The 15,888-nt window shown below is 63.2% G+C and overlaps 2 protein-coding genes across 2 annotated transcripts; both read left to right on the top strand.

The window, feature by feature from the left end:
• Positions 1-186: 186 nt before the first annotated feature.
• ECH1 (enoyl-CoA hydratase 1) lies at positions 187-6,495 on the top strand. The gene is made up of 10 exons (XM_053968561.1): positions 187-269; positions 1,075-1,234; positions 1,958-2,046; positions 2,485-2,609; positions 3,277-3,325; positions 4,116-4,180; positions 4,294-4,364; positions 5,046-5,117; positions 5,527-5,677; positions 6,286-6,495. Exons 1-10 carry the CDS (start codon positions 236-238, stop codon positions 6,388-6,390), a joined length of 921 nt encoding a protein of 306 aa, XP_053824536.1. The 5' UTR covers positions 187-235; the 3' UTR covers positions 6,391-6,495.
• A 617-nt stretch (positions 6,496-7,112) lies between these two features.
• On the top strand, positions 7,113-15,783 carry LGALS4 (galectin 4). Its single transcript, XM_053968541.1, has 10 exons — positions 7,113-7,169; positions 7,869-7,957; positions 8,523-8,724; positions 9,894-10,013; positions 10,918-10,941; positions 11,464-11,508; positions 11,609-11,638; positions 12,580-12,668; positions 13,681-13,852; positions 15,209-15,783. The coding sequence occupies exons 1-10, from the start codon at positions 7,125-7,127 to the stop codon at positions 15,353-15,355; spliced, it is 963 nt and encodes a 320-aa protein (XP_053824516.1). The 5' UTR covers positions 7,113-7,124; the 3' UTR covers positions 15,356-15,783.
• Positions 15,784-15,888: the final 105 nt, after the last annotated feature.

Raw genomic sequence — 15,888 nt, 5'->3', positions numbered from 1 at the left:
CAGGATTCGGGGGGCTCGGGGAGGGATTTCCGGAACTTTCGGGCAGAACTTTGAGGTCATCCCTCACTTCCGCCTCGGGACGCGTCACTTCCGCCTCCTTAGGGCGGCTCCTCAGGCACTTCCGCCTCGTTAACGCGTCACTTCCGCCGCGCGGGGGGGGGCGTGGCGAAGGGCGTGCGCTGCCATTGGCTGCGCGGCCGGAAGCGAGGGCGCCCCCTGGCGGCGAGCGGGGCCGATGGCGGCGGGGCTCGCGCGGCTGCTGCGCGCACGTGAGTGGGGGAGGGGCGGCCCCGGGAGGGCCACGTGACCCCCCGGGACCCCCCCGGGACCTCCCCGGGACCCCCCCGGGACCTCCCCGGGACCCCCCCGGGACCTCCCCGGGACCCCCGGTCCGGCCCGGTTTGTCCCCGGTTTGTCCCCGGTTTGTCCCCGGTTTGTCCCCAGTCCGGCCCAGTTTGGCCCAGTCTGTCCCAGTTCGGCCCAGTTTGTCCCCAGTTTGTCCCCAGTTTGTCCCAGTTTAGCCCAGTCTGTCCCAGTTTGTCCCCAGTTTGTCCCAGTTTAGCCCAGTCTGTCCCAGTTTGTCCCCAGTTTGTCCCAGTTTAGCCCAGTCTGTCCCAGTTTGTCCCAGTTCCCCCGGTTTGTCCCCAGTTTGTCCCAGTTTGGCCCAGTTTGTTCCAGTCTGTCCCAGTTCCCCCAGTTTGTCCCCGGTTTGTCCCACTTTGGCCCAGTCTGTCCCAGTTTGTCCCCAGTTCCCATCCCAGTTCCCATCCCAGCACTCCCAGCCCCTCCCTGTTGTCTCCCAGTCGCTTCCCAGTAACGCCCAGTGCCCATCCCAGTACCCCCCAGTCCCTCCCATTCCCCTCCCAGTGCGTCCCAGTGCCCCTCAGTGCCCATCCCAGTCCCTCCCAGTCCATCCCAGTGCCCCCATTGCCGTTCCCAGTGCATCCCAGTTCCGTCCCAGTGCCCCAGTCCCGCTCGGTGACGTCGATGTCCCTGCAGGAGCTGCGCACGCTGCGGCCCCAGTGTCCCAGTGCCCATCCCAGTCCATCCCAGTGTCCCCATTGCCATTCCCAGTGCGTCCCAGTTCCCTCCCGGTGCCCCGGTCCCGCTCGGTGACGTCGATGTCCCCGCGGGAGCTGCGCACGCTGCGGCTGCGGCAGGAGCGGCCGCGGGTGCTGCACCTGGAGCTGCACCGGCCCGGCAAGCGCAACGCCATCGACCTGCTGTGCTGGAGGCGAGGGCAACTGGGGCAACTGGGGGAACTGGGATGGGAATGGGGGGGACTGGGATGGGACTGGGAGGGACTGGAATGGGAATGGGGGGCACTGGGAGGGACTGGGATGGACTGGGGGGCACTGGGATGGGACTGGGGGGGAATAGAATGGACTGGGATGGGACTGGGAGGGACTGGAATGGGAATGGGAGGGACTGGGGGGGACTGGGAGGGACTGGGATGGACTGGGGGGGACTGGGGGGCACTGGGAGGGACTGGAATGGGAATGGGAGGGACTGGAATGGGAATGGGGGCACTGGGATGGACTGGGGGGGAATAGAATGGACTGGGATGGGACTGGGAGGGACTGGAATGGGAATGGGAGGGACTGGGGGGGACTGGGAAGGACTGGGATGGACTGGGGGGGACTGGGGGGCACTGGGAAGGACTGGGATGGACCGGGGGGGACTGGGGGGCACTGGGAGGGACTGGGATGGAAATGGGATGGGAATGGGATGGATTGGGAGGGGCTGGGATGGACTGGGGGGGCACTGGGAGGCACTGGGATGTGCTGGGACACACCAGCCCCTACTGCTGGGCTGTACTGGTGCTCCCCGGTGCTCCATACTGGTCTTTACTGGTGCTTACTGGTGTGACTGGTGTGTACTGGTGTGTACTGGTGCTCACTGGTGCTCACTGGTGCGCACTGGTCTTTACTGGTGTGTACTGGTGCGCGCGGTGCAGGGAGCTGGTGCAGGTGTTCCAGGACATCTCCCAGGACCCCTCGTGCCGCGCCGTCGTCGTCTCCGGGGCCGGCAGCGCCTTCACCGCCGGTGCGCCGGGGGAACCTTCTGGAACCCCAAAAAATTCCCTCTGGAACCCCAAAAAATTCCCTCTGGAACCCCAAAATTCCCTCTGGAACCCCAAAATTCCCTTCTGGGAACCCAAAATTCCCTCTGGAACCCCAAAAAATTCCCTCTGGGACCCCAAAATTCCCTTCTGGGACCCCAAAATTCCCTCAGGGACCCCAAACTTCCCTTTGGGACCCCAAAATTCCCTTCTGGGACCCCAAAATTCCCTTCTGGGACCCCAAAAAAATTCCCACAGTGACCCCAAAATTCCCTTCTGGGACCCCAAAATCCCCTCTCAAATCCCACCCATCTCCCCTGGCACCCCTTGGGAACGCCCCCAGACCCCGGCAGTGCCGGGGGGTCCCGGGGGGTCCCCAAAACCCCCCCAAAAGCCGCCGTGACCCCCCCAAAACCCCGCAGGCATCGACCTGTCGGATCTGGGCTCGCTGCTGGCGGCGCTGCCCGAGGAGGACGCGGCGCGCCGGGCCTGGGCGCTGCGCCAGCGCATCCTGGAGTTCCAGGAGAGCTTCTCCGTCATGGAGAGGGTGGGCACGGGCTGGGGGGGCACGGGGAGCGACCCCAGACTCACCCTGACCCCACAAAACCCGGACGGGCCCCCTGAAACCCGGCCTGACCCCACAAACTCAGCCTGACCCCACAAACTCAGCCTGACCCCACAAAACCCGGACGAACCCCCCTGAAACCTGACCTGACCCCACAAACAGCCTGACCCCACAAACTCACCCTGATCCCCTAAAACCAGCTCTGATCCCCTAAAATCTGACCTGACCCCAAAAACTCACCCTGACCCCACAAAACCCGGATGGACCCCCTGAAACCTGAGCTGACCCCAAAAACTCACCCTGACCCCCTAAAATCTGCCCTGACCCCACAAACCCTGCAGTGCCCCAAACCCACCCTGACCCCACAAACCCCGACCCACAACCTCAACCCCACAAACCCTGACCCCACAAACCCTGACCCCACAAACCGTGACCCCACAAACCGTGACCCACAAACCCTGACCCCACAAACCCTGACCCCACAACAACCCCGATCCCACAAACCCTGACCCCACAAACCCCGACCCCACAAACCCCGACCCCACAAACCATGACCCCACAAACCCTGACCCCACAACAACCCCGACCCCACAAACCCTGACCCCACAAACCCCGACCCCACAAACCATGACCCCAAACAACCCCGCAGTGCCCCAAACCCGTGATCGCCGCCGTGCACGGGCCCTGCATCGGAGCTGGTGAGGGGCGTCGGGGTTGGGATTGGGATTGGGATTGGGATGGGATTGGGGTCGGGATTGGGATTGGGATTGGGATTGGGATGGGATTGGGGTCGGGATTGGGAATGGGATGAGATTGGGATCAGGATTGGGGTGGGGTTGGGATGGGATTTGGGATGGGATTGGGATCGGGGCTGGAATGGGAATGGTGGGGTGGGGGAATGGGGAGATCGGGATGAAGATGAGGATGAAGATGAAAAAGAGGATGAAGAGGATGAGGATGAAGATGAGGATGGGATGGGATGTGATGAGGATGAGGAGGGTGATAATGAAGATGATGAGGGTGATGAGGGTGGGATATGATGAGGATGGGGTGGGATGTGAGGAGGATGAGGATGAGGAGGGTGATGATGAGGATGGGATGAAGATGAGGATGATGAGGATGGGATATGATGAGGATGACGAGGATGAGGATGAAGATCAGGATGATGGGGATGGGATATGATGAGGATGACGAGGATGAGGATGGGGTGGGATGTGATGAGGATGAGGAGGATGAGGGTGATAATGAAGATGATGAGGATGATGAGGATGGGATGAAGATGAGGATGGGATGGGATGTGATGAGGAGGGTGATAATGAAGATGATGAGGATGGGATGAAGATCAGGATGATGGGGATGGGATATGATGAGGATGATGATGACGGGATATGATGAGGATGACGAGGATGAGGATGACGAGGATGAGGAAGGGGTGGGATGTGGTGAAGTGAGGATGACGAGGATGACGAAGGCTTTCCCGCCCCCCAGGCGTGGATCTGATCTCGGCCTGTGACATTCGCTTCTGCTCCCAGGACGCCTCGTTCCAGGTCAAGGTGGGACACGAGGGGACCCCGGGACCCCCCTGGGTGTCCCCAAAGCCCCCGGGCCACCCCCGGGTGTCCCCAAAGCCCCCCCAGTGTCCCCAGTGTCCCCTCTGTCCCCACAGGAGGTGGACATGGGGCTGGCGGCTGACGTGGGGACCCTGCAGCGCCTCCCCAAAATCGTGGGGAGCCAGAGGTGGGTGGGGCCACCCCCGGTGTCCCCTCAATGTCCCCGATGTCCTCAATGTCCCCAATGTCCTCTCAATGACCCCAATCCCCCCAATGTCCCCGATGTCCCCGATGTCCCCAATGACCCCAATGTCCCCTCAATGTCCCCAATGACCCCAATCCCCCCAATGTCCCCAATCCTCCCAATGTCCCCTCAATGTCCCCAATGACCCCAATGACCCCAATATCCCAATGTCCCCTCAATGTCCCCAATGACCCCAATGACCCCAATATCCCCAATGTCCCCTCAATGTCCCCAATGTCCCCAATCCCCCCAATGTCCCCAATCCCCCCAATGTCCCCAATGTCCCCGATGTCCCCTCAATGTCCCCAATGTCCCCAATCCCCCCTCAATGTCCCCGACGTCCCCAATGACCCCAATCCCCCCAATGACCCCAATCCCCCCAATGTCCCCAATCCTCCCAATGTCCCCTCAATGTCCCCTCAATGTCCCCTCAATGTCCCCAATGTCCTCTCAATGTCCCCAATGACCCCAATCCCCCCAATGTCCCCTCAAAGTCCCCAATGTCCCCAATGACCCCAATCCCCCCAATGTCCCCAATCCCCCCAATATCCCCTCAATGTCCCCGATGTCCCCAATCCCCCCATGTCCCCTCAATGTCCCCAATGTCCCCACTGGTGTCCCCAGCCTGGTGAACGAGCTGGCCTTCACCGCCCGCGTCATGAGGGCCCCCGAGGCGCTGAGCTGCGGCCTCGTCAGGTGGGATTTGGGGGGATTTGGGGATTTTTAGGGGGATTTTTGGGTGGATTTTGGAGTGCATTCTGGGGTGTGTTTTGGGTGGATTTCGGGGTGTATTTTGGGTGCATTTCGGGTGTATTTGGGGTGTATTTCAGGTGTATTTTGGGTGCATTTTGAGTGTATTTCGGGTGTGTTTCGGGTGTATTTGGGGTGTATTTCGGGTGCGTTTCAGGGTGTATTTCGGGTGTGTTTCGGGGTGTATTTTAGGTGTATTTTTGGTGCATTTTGGGTGCATTTTGGGTGTATTTCGGGTGCATTTTGGGTGTATTTTGGGTGTATTTTGGGTGCGTTTCGGGGTGTATTTTAGGTGTATTTGGGGTATATTTCGGGTGCGTTTCGGGGTGTCCCTGTTGACGCTGTCCCTGCCCAGCCGGGTGCTCCCGGACAAGGAGACGCTGCTGGAGGTGGCCCTGGAGGTGGCCGCGGCCATCGCCGCCCGCAGCCCCGTGGCCGTGCAGGGCACCAAGATCAACCTGCTCTACTCCAGGGACCGGCCCGTCAGCGAGGGGCTGCAGCACGTGGTGGGTGCCACCCCGGGACAGGGCCACCGACCTGGGGACAGGGCCACTGACCTCGGGACAGGGCCACCGACCTGAGACAGGGCCACTGACCTCGGGAGAGGGCCACTAACCTGAGACAGGGCCACCGACCCTAGGGACAAGGCCACCGACCCTAGGGACAAGGCCACCGACCCGGGGACAGGGCCACCGACCTCGGGACAGGGCCACCAACCCAGGGACAGGGCCAACAAACTGGGACAGGGCCATGCTGCAGACCGAGGACATCCCATGTCCCCATGTCACTGTCACTGTCCCCATGTCACTGTCCCTGTCACTGTCCCCATGTCCCCATGTCCCCATGTCCCATCCATGTCCCCGTGCCCCTGTCACTGTCACTGTCCCCATGTCCCCATGTCCCAGCCATGTCCCCATGTCCCCAGGCCACCTGGAACATGGCCATGCTGCAGACCGAGGACATCCCATGTCCCCATGTCCCCATGTCACTGTCACTGTCCCCATGTCCCCATGTCCCATCCATGTCCCCATGTCCCTGTCACTGTCCCCATGTCCCCGTGTCCCTGTCACTGTCCCCATGTCCCCATGTCCCATCCATGTCCCCATGTCCCCAGGCCACCTGGAACATGGCCATGCTGCAGACCGAGGACATCCCCAAGTCGGTGCAGGCGGCCCTGGACAAGAAGGGCCCCGAGGACGTTCCCTTTGCCAAGCTCTGATGTCACCTCTGATGTCACCTCTGATGTCACCTCAGTGTCCCCAACGTCCCCTTTGCCAAGTCTGGGGCCACCTCAGTGCCCCCCAATAAATCCGTTGTCCCCAAATCTCCTTGGCTCGTCACTGAGGGGGGGCCCTGTGTCCCCACAGTGCCACCACGGGTCTGGGGGTGTCCCCAGGGTGCCACCACGGATTTGGGGGTGTCCCCAGAGTGCCACCACGGATTTGGGGGTGTCCCCAGAGTGTCCCCATGGGTCTGGGGGTGTCCCCAAGGTGTCACCACAGGTCTGAGATGTCCCCAGAGTGCCACCATGGATTTGGGGGTGTCCCCAGAGTGTCACCATGGGTCTGAGATGTCCCCAAGGTGCCACCATGGGTCTGAGATGTTCCCAAAGTGTCCCCACGGCTCTGGGGGTGTCCCCAAGGTGCCACCACGGCTCTGGGGGTGTCCCAAAGGTCGCAGCCCCCTCGCCGTGCCCCACCCGGGGCAGAGTCCGTGGCGGTGCCACCTGTGCCCAGGTGTGTCACCTGTCACCTGTGCCCAGGTGTGTCACCAACCCCCCCCCCGCCAGGTCCCTTATCGGGGGGGGGGGGCAAAGTCCGCGCCCCGCCCCGGGAGGGGCCGGAACTGGGGGGGCCCCGGGGTGGGGGAGGGGTATAAAGGGGACCCCGGTGCCACCGCAGTGCCACCACCGCAGTGCCACCTCCTCCGTGTCACCGCCGTGCCACCGCCGCCATGACCTTCGTGCCCCCGCCCGGCTACATGCCCTCCTACAACCCGGTGGGTACCCCAAAAACGGGGCCGGGGGCACCCCAAAAACCGGGGGGGGGGGGGGGGGGGGGGGGGGTCCCTGTGACCCCGGAAGGGACATTTGGGGTCCCTGTCACCCCAAACTCAGGGGTTTGGGGGGTCCCTGTCACCCCAAAAATGGGGGGGGGAAAGCGTCTGGGGGTCCCTGTCACCCCAAACCCGGGTCTGGGGGTCCCTGTCACCCCAAAAACCGGGGGTCCGGGGGGTCCCTGTCACCCCAAACCCGGGGTCGGGGGGGTCCCTGTCACCCCAAAAACCGGGGGGGAGGGGACGGAGGGGGGGTCCCTGTGACCCCGGAAGGGACATTTGGGGTCCCTGTGCCCCCAAACTCGGGGGTCTGGGGGGGTCCCTGTCACCCCAAAAACCCGGGGTCTGGGGGGGTCCCTGTCGCCCCAAACCCGGGGTCGGGGGGTCCCTGTCACCCCCAAAAATGGGAGGGGGAAAGTGTCTGGGGGGTCCCTGTCACCCCAAAAACCGGGGGGAGGGGGACGGGAGGGGGGGTCCCTGTGACCCCGGAAGGGACATTTGGGGTCCCTGTCACCCCAAAAATGGGGGAGGGGGACGGGGGGGTCACTGTCAACCCAAACCCGGGGTCGGGGGTCTGGGGGGGTCCCTGTCACCCTTTAGGGACATTTGGGGACCCCCTGACCCCCCCTTTCCCCCCCCCAGCCCCTGCCCTACGTGGCCCCCGTGCCCGGGGGGCTCTGGCCCGGGATGGCCATTTACGTGCAGGGGGTGGTGGCCCCCCAGGCTGACCGGTACTGGGGGCACTGGGGGCACTGGGGGGCACTGGGAGGGCACTGGGAGATACTGGGGGGTACTGGGGGGCACTGGGAGGGCACTGGGGGGGCACTGGGGGGCACTGGGAGGGCACTGGGAGATACTGGGGGGTACTGGGGGGCACTGGGAGGGCACTGGGGGGGCACTGGGGGGCACTGGGAGGGCACTGGGGGGGCACTGGGAGATACTGGGGGGTACTGGGGGGCACTGGGGGGCACTGGGGGGGCACTGGGAGATACTGGGGGGTACTGGGGGGCACTGGGGGGCACTGGGGGGGTACTGGGGGGTGCTGGGGGGGGGACTGGGAGCACTGGGAAGTACTGGGAGGGCACTGGGGGAACTGGGAGGGCACTGGAGCAGCACTGGGAGATACTGGGGGGTACTGGGAGGGCACTGGGGGGTACTGGGAGCACTGGAAAGTACTGGGAGGGCACTGGGGACACCAGGTGACCCCGGCTGCCCCCAGGGTCTGTACTTACCTGGCTGGGGCGGGGGTCCCTGGGTGACCCCGGGTGACCCCCGGGTGACCCCGGCTGCCCCCAGGTTCCGCGTTAACCTGGCCGCGGGCCCCGAGGACGGGGCGGACCTGGCGCTGCACGTGAACCCCCGCTTTGGGGCGGGGGTCGCGGTGCTCAACAGCCGCAGGGGGGGCCACTGGGGGGACGAGCAGCGGCGGGAGCTGCACCCCCTCTGCGCGGGGGGGGCCTTCGAGATGGTCATCAGCGTCACCCCCGAGGGCTACCGGGTACGGGGGGGGCGTCAAGGGGGGGGGCTGGGGGGTCCTGGGGGGGTTTGGGGTCCTTAAGGGGAGATTTGGGGGGTCCTGGGGGGGTTTGAGGGGTTCTTGGGGGGGTTTGGGGTCCTTAAGGGGGGGTTTGGGGTCCTTAAGGGGGGGTTTGGGGGGGTCCTTGGGGGGTTTGGGGTCCTTAAGGGGGGGTTTGGGGGGTCCTTGGTGGGGTTTGGGGGGGTCCTTGTGGGGGTTGGGGTCCTTAAGGGGGGGTTTGGGGGGTTCTTGGGGGGGGTTTGGGGTCCTCAAGGGGGGGTTTGGGGTCTTTAAGGGGGGGTTTGGGGGGTCCTTGGGGGGGGGTTTGGGGTCCTTAAGAGGGGGTTTGGGGGGTCCTGGGGGGGGGTTGGGGTCCTTAAGGGGAGATTTGGGGGGTCCTTGGGGGGGGTTTGGGGGGGTTCTTGGGGGGGTTTGGGGTCCTTAAGGGGGGGTTTGGGGGGGTCCTTGGTGGGGGTTGGGGTCCTTAAGGGAGATTTGGGGGGTCTTTAAGGGGGGGTTTGGGGGGGTCCTTGGGGGGGTTGGGGGGGTTCTTGGGGGGGTTTGGGGTCCTTAAGGGGGGGTTTGGGGGGGTCCTTGGTGGGGGTTGGGGTCCTTAAGGGGAGATTTGGGGGGTCCTGGGGGGGTTTGGGGGGTCCTGGGGGGGGTTTGGGGGGTTCTTGGGGGGGTTTGGGGTCATCAAAGGGAGATTTGGGGGGGTCCCGGGGGGGTTTGAGGGGTTCTTGGGGGGGGTTTGGGGTCCTTAAGGGGGATTTGGGGGTCCTGGGGGGATTTGGGGTCCTCAAGTGGGGGTTTGGAGTCCTTAAGGGGGGGTTTGGGGTCATCAAAGGGAGATTTGGGGGGTCCCGGGGCTGTTTTGGGGTCCCGGGGCTGTTTTTGGGGTCCCGGGGTGGTTTTGGGGTGTCCCGGGGGTGTTTTTAGGGTATTTTGGGGCTGTTTTGGGCTTCCGGGGTTGTTTTTGGGCTGTTTTTTGGGGTCCCGGGGTGTTTTGGGGCTGTTTTGGGATGTCCTGGGGCGGTTTTGGGGTCCCGGGGCTGTTTTGGGGTCCCGGGGGTGTTTTTAGGGTATTTTGGGGCTGTTTTTGGGGTGTCCCGGGGGTGTTTTTGGGGTCCCTGAGCCGCTGTCCCCCCCAGATCCTGGTGAACGGCACCTTCTACGAGGAGTTCCCGCACCGGCTGCCCCCGGAGCGGGTGACAACCGTGAACGTGGACGGGGACCTGGAGCTGCACTCGGCCTCGGTGCTGGGGGGCGCGGTGAGACCCCCAAAAACGCCCCCGACCCCAAAAAACAACCCTGCACCCCAAAATCCGCACCCTAAAAACCACCCCCGCACCCCAAAACCCGCCCCTGTGCCCCTAAAACCAGCCCCAAAACACACCTGGGACCCCCCCCCTTACCTGGAGCTGCACTCGGCCTCGGTGCTGGGGGGCGCGGTGAGACCCCAAAAACGCCCCCGACCCCAAAAAACGCCCCCGGACCCCAAAAATCACCCCTGCACCCCAAAACCTGCACCCCAAAACCCGCCCCTGTGCCCCTAAAACCAGCCCCGGACCCCAAAACCAGCCCCAGAACACACCTGGGAGCCCCCCCTTACCTGGAGGTCGGTGCTGGGGGGTGCGGTGAGACCCCCGAAAACACCCCCGACCCCAAAACCCAACCCCTGCACCCCAAAAACCATCCCCGGACCTCAAACTCCACCCCTGCACCCCAAAATTCCACCCCTGCACCCCAAAATTCTAACGCCGGACCCCAAAATTCCACCCCTGCACCCCAAAATTCTAACGCCGGACCCCAAAATTCCATCCTGGACCCCAAAATTCTAACGCCGGACCCCAAATTCCACCCCCGGACCCCAAAATCCCACCCCTGCACCCCAAAATTCTAACGCCGGACCCCAAAATTCCATCCTGCACCCCAAAATTCCACCCCTGCACCCCAAAATTCCACCCTTGTTCCCCAGAATTCCACCCCTGGATCCCAAAATTCCACCCCTGCACTCCAAAATTCCACCCCAGCACCCCAAAATTCTAACGCCGGACCCCAAATTCCACCCCTGCACCCCAAAATTCCATCCCGGACCCCAAAATTCCACCCCTGCACCCCAAATTCCCCCCCCCGGACCCCCAACCCCCTCTGACAGCCCCTCTCCCCCCGCAGGGCACGTTTCCCCAGTGCGTCCCGGTGAGTCAGGGGGGGCTGGGGGGTTCCCCAGGTGGGTTTTGGGGTCCCCAGGTGTATTTTGGGGCTCCCCAGGTGGGTTTGAGAATCCCGAGGTAGATTTGGGGCTCCCCAGGTGGGTTTTGGGGTCCCCAGGTGTATTTGGGGGTCCCCAGGTGGATTTTGTGGTTCCTCATGTGTGTTTTGGGGTCCCCAGGTGTGTTTTGGGGTCCCCAGGTGGGTTTTGGGGGTCCCCAGGTGGGTTTTGGGATCCCGAGGTAGATTTGGGGCTCCCCAGGTGGGTTTTGGGGCTCCCCAGGTGGATTTTGGGGGTCCCCAGGTGGGTTTTGGGGCTCCCCAGGTGGGTTTTGGGGTCCCCAGGTGGGTTTTGGGGTCCCCAGGTGGGTTTTGGGGCTCCCCAGGTGGATTTTGGGCTCCCCAGGTGGATTTTGGGGTCCCCAGGTGGGTTTTGGGCTCCCCAGGTGGGTTTTGGGGGTCCCCAGGTGGGTTTTGGGGGTCCCCTGACCCCCCGGCTGTCGCCCCCAGGACACGCCGCAGATCACCCCCATCTACCCCAACTGTAACCTGCCGGTAAGTGGGGAGGGGTCCCCCCAAAACCCACCCCTCCCCCATCGGGGGGGGTCCCCAGGTGCGCCCCCCCCCACCACTGACCCCCCACTGTACCCCACAGGTGATGCAGCAGCCCCCCATCCTGCACCCGGTGAGTCTGGGGGGATTTGGGGGTCCCGGGGGATTTTGGGGTGCCTCAAGGGGGGATTTGGGGTGGCTCAAGGGGGATTTGGGGGGATTTTGGGGTGACTCAAGAGGGGATTTTGGGGGTCCCGATGGGTTTTGGGGTGCCTCAAGGGGGGATTTGGGGGTTTTGGGGTGGCTTAAAGGGGGATTTGGGGTGATTTGGGGTTCCTCAAAGGGGGATTTCAGGGTGCCTCAAGGGGGGATTTGCGGTGGCTCAAGGGGGGATTTTGGGGGTCCCGGGGGGTTTTTGGGGTGCCTCAAGGGGGGATTTGCGGTAGCTCAAGGGGGGATTTGGGGGTCCCGGGGGGTTTTGGGGTGCCTCAAGGGGGGATTTGGGGGATTTGGGGTGCCTCAAGAGGGGATTTGGGGTGACTCAAGGGGGGATTTGGGGGTCCCAGGGGGATTTTGGGGTGCCTCAAGGGGGGATTTGGGGTGACTCAAGGGGGGATTTGGGGGTCCCAGGGGGATTTTGGGGTGCCTCAAGGGGGGATTTGGGGGGATTTTGGGGTGTCTCCAGGGGGATTTTGGGGGTCCCAGGGGGATTTTGGGGTGCCTCAAGGGGGATTTGGGGATTTTGGGGTGTCTCCAAGGGGGATTTTAGGGTGACTCAAGGGGGATTTGGGGGTCCCAGGGGGATTTTGGGGTGCCTCAAGGGGGGATTTTGGGGTGCCTCAAGGGGGGATTTGGGGGATTTTGGGGTGGCTCAAGGGGGGATTTGGGGGTCCCGGTGGCTTTTGGCGGGGTGCAGGGTAGGATTTGGGGGGAGTCTGGGGGTTTTTGGGGGCTCTGAGGGTGGGATTTGAGTTCCGGGGGGGCTCCGGGGCAGCTGTTGGGATTTTGGGGGGGGGGGGGGGGTCCTGGGGGGGGGGTCTCACCCCACTCTGAGCCCCCTCCCCACCCCCCCAGGCCGTCCCGTTCATCGCCACCATGCCGGGGGGGCTGGTCCCCAAAAAAACCATCGTCATCAAGGGCTTCGTGCCCCACAATGCCAACAAGTACTGGGGACCCCCAAAGACCCCTCCCCAAAACCCCCCTGACCCCCCAAAACCTGCCCGTGTGCCCCAAAATTGACCCCCTCCCAGGACCCCGAAACACGCCCAAAATCCGCCCCAGGACCCCAAAATCATCCCCAAGCCCCCATCTCTGACCTGCCCCCGACCCCAATCGCCCCCCAAAGCCTCCCCCCCAAACACCCAAATTCCCCCAAATCCCCCCCCAAAAAACCCCAAATCCTCACCAAATCCTCCCCAAATCACCCCAAAATCCTCTCCAAACCCCAAATTCCCCCATCACCCCCAAATCCCCCCAACACCCCAAATCCTCCCCAAATCCCCCCAAACGCCACAAATTCCCCCCAAATCCTCCGAAAATTCCCTCCAAACACCCAAATCCCCCCAAAATCCCCCCAAACACCCCAAATCTTCCCCATATTCCCCCCAACCCCCCCAAATCTCCCACAAACACCCCAAACCCTCCCCAATTTTCCCCCCAATTCCCCCCAAATCCCCTCCAAACACCCCAAATCCCCCCCAAATCCCCCCAAATTCCCCCCAAACATCCCAAATCCTCCCAATTTCCCCAAATTCCCCCCTAAATCCTCCCAAAATCCCCTCCAAACATCCCAAATCCTCCCCAAATCCCTTCCAAACACCCCAAATCCCCCCCAAATCCCCTCCAAACACCCCAAATCCCCCAAAATCCCCCCAAACACCCCAAATCCTCCCCATATCCCCCCCAACCCCCCAAATCTCCCCCAAACACCCCCAAACCCACCCCGAATTCCCCCCAAATCTCCCCAAAATTCCCCCAATTCCCCCCCACATCCCCTCCAAACACCCCAAATCCCCCCAAAATCCCCCCAAATCCCCTCCAAACACCCCAAATCCCCCCAATTTCCCCCAAATTCCGCCCAAATCCCCCCAAATCTCCCCCAAACACCCCAAATCCCCCCAATTTCCCCCAAATTCCCCCCAAAATCCCCCCCAAACACCCCAAATCCCCCTCCAGCTTCTACATCAACCTGCGCGCGGGCTCGCTGGGGGACGTGGTGCTGCACGTGAGCGCGAGGATGAACGAGGGCAACGCCCTGGTCCGAAACTCCTTTTTGGGGGGCTCCTGGGGCCCCGAGGAGCGGGACCTCTCCTGCGGCACCCCCTTCCTGCGCGGCCGCTTCTTCGACGTGAGCGGGGAGGGGGCTCGGGGGGCTTCGGGGTGCTGGGGAGGGGAGCAGGGGGGGATTTGGGGTGCTGGGGAGGGGAGCAGGGTGGGATTTGGGGTCCCCAGAGGGGTTTAGAGAGGGTTTGGGGTCCTGGGGAGGGGAGCAGGGGGGGATTTGGGGTCCTCAGAGGGGTTCAGAGGGGTTTTGGGGGTGCTGGGGAGGGGAGCAGGGTGGGATTTGGGGTCTCTGGTGGGGGGTCCTGGGGAGGGGAGCAGGGTGGGATTTGGGGTAATCAGAGGGGTTTTGGGGTGCTGGGGAGTGGAGCAGGGGTGGGATTTAGGGTGCTGGGTGGGATTTGGGGTCCTCAGAGGGGGTTTTGGGGTGCTGGGGAGGGGAGCAGGGTGGGATTTGGGGTCCTCAGAGGGGATGTGGGGTCCTGGGGAGGGGAGCAGGGTGGGATTTGGGGTCTTCAGAGGGGTTTGGGGTGCTGGGGAGGGGAGCAGAGTGAGATTTGGGGTGCTGGGGAGGGGAGCAAGGTGGGATTTGGGGTAATCAGAGGGGGTTTGGGGTGCTGGGGAGGGGAGCAGGTGGGATTTGGGGTCCTCAGAGGGGTTCAGAGAGGTTTTGGGGTGCTGGGGAGGGGAGCAGGGTGGGATTTGGGGTGCTGGGTGGGATTTGGGGTCCTCAGAGGGGTTCAGAGGGGTTTTGGGGTGCTGGGGAGGGGAGCAGGGTGGGATTTGGGGTCCTGGGGAGGGGTTTTGGGGTCCTCAGAGGGGTCTCCTGGGCGATGTTGTGGGTGACTCTGGGGTGATTTCGGGGTGATTTCGGGGGTGAGGTTGGGGGTCACTCTGGGGGTCTCTGGAGTGACTTTGGGGGTCTCTGGGCTGATGCTGGGGGTCTCTGGGGTGATGTGGGTGACTCTGGGGTGATTTCGGGGTGATTTTGGGGTGACTTTCAGGGGTCTCTGGAGTGATGTTGTGGGTCGCTCTGGGGTCACTCTGGGGTGATTTTGGGGGTGACTCTGGGGTGATTTTGGGGGTGACTCTGGGGGTCTCCGGGGCGATGCTGGGGGTCGCTCTGGGGTGATTTTGGGGGTGACTCTGGGGGTCTCCGGGGCGATGCTGGGGGTCGCTCTGGGGTGATTTTGGGGGTGACTCTGGGGTGATTCCGGGGTGATGTTGTGGGTCACTCTGGGGGGCTCTGGGGTGATTTTGGGGGTGGTTTCAGGGGTCTCCGGGGCGATGCTGGGGGTCGCTCTGGGGTGATTTTGGGGGTGATGTCGTGGGTCACTCTGGGGTGATTTTGGGGTGGTTTCGGGGGTCTCCGGGGCGATGCTGGGGGTCGCCCCGTGGTGACAGCCCCCCGCTGTCCCCCCAGCTGTCGATCCGCTGCGGGAACCATCGCTTCAAGGTGTTCGCCGAGGGCCAGCCGCTCTTCGACTTCCACCACCGCGTGCCGCCCGGGCCCCACGTGGACATGCTGGAGATCGAGGGCGACGTGGTCCTGTCCTACGTCCAGTTCTGACCCACCAGTGCCACTGCCACTGCCCCACAACTGCCCTGGGTCAGCCCCACAGCTGCCCCGTAACTGTCCCGTAATTGCCCCAGAACTGTCCCACAACTGCCCCAGAACTGTCCCGTAATTGCCCCATAACTGTCCCATAATTGTCCCACAACTGCCCCGTAATTGCCCCAGAACTGTTCCATAATTGCCCCACAACTGTCCTGTAATTGCCCCATTACTGCCCCAGAACTGTCCCGTAATTGCCCCATTACTGTCCCACAACTGCCCCATAACTGTCCCGTAATTGCCCCAGAACTGTCCCCATAATTGCCCCACAACAGTCCCAGAACTGTCCCACAACTGCCCCAGAACTGTTCCATAATTGCCCCATAATTGCCTCCTAATTGTCCTCTCCCAACACTGACCTCAATAAAGCTGTTCCTGCTCCAGCTCGGCGAGAGACTTGAGGGGAAAAGGGGGGGGAAATGTGAGGGGAAAAAGAGCGGGAAATGTGAGGGGGAAAAGGGCGGGAAATGTGAGGGGAAAAGAGCGGG

The sequence above is a fragment of the Vidua chalybeata genome, chromosome 35 (genome assembly GCF_026979565.1).
Source record: "Vidua chalybeata isolate OUT-0048 chromosome 35, bVidCha1 merged haplotype, whole genome shotgun sequence".
NCBI classification, from domain to species: Eukaryota; Metazoa; Chordata; class Aves; order Passeriformes; family Viduidae; genus Vidua; species Vidua chalybeata.
Note: the sequence above shows the minus strand (reverse complement) of the source record. Positions and strands in the feature narration are given on the sequence as shown.

Coding starts and splice junctions, on each gene's coding strand:
- LGALS4 (XM_053968541.1), top strand. CDS start 7,125: ATGACCTTCGTGCCCCCGCCCGGCTACATGCCCTCCTACAACCCG. Junction 10,014..10,917: donor CCTCGGTGCTGGGGGGCGCG/GTGAGACCCCCA, acceptor CTCCCCCCGCAG/GGCACGTTTCCCCAGTGCGT. Junction 13,853..15,208: donor TGCGCGGCCGCTTCTTCGAC/GTGAGCGGGGAG, acceptor CTGTCCCCCCAG/CTGTCGATCCGCTGCGGGAA.
- ECH1 (XM_053968561.1), top strand. CDS start 236: ATGGCGGCGGGGCTCGCGCGGCTGCTGCGCGCAC. Junction 1,235..1,957: donor ATCGACCTGCTGTGCTGGAG/GCGAGGGCAACT, acceptor CGCGCGGTGCAG/GGAGCTGGTGCAGGTGTTCC. Junction 4,365..5,045: donor AAAATCGTGGGGAGCCAGAG/GTGGGTGGGGCC, acceptor TGGTGTCCCCAG/CCTGGTGAACGAGCTGGCCT.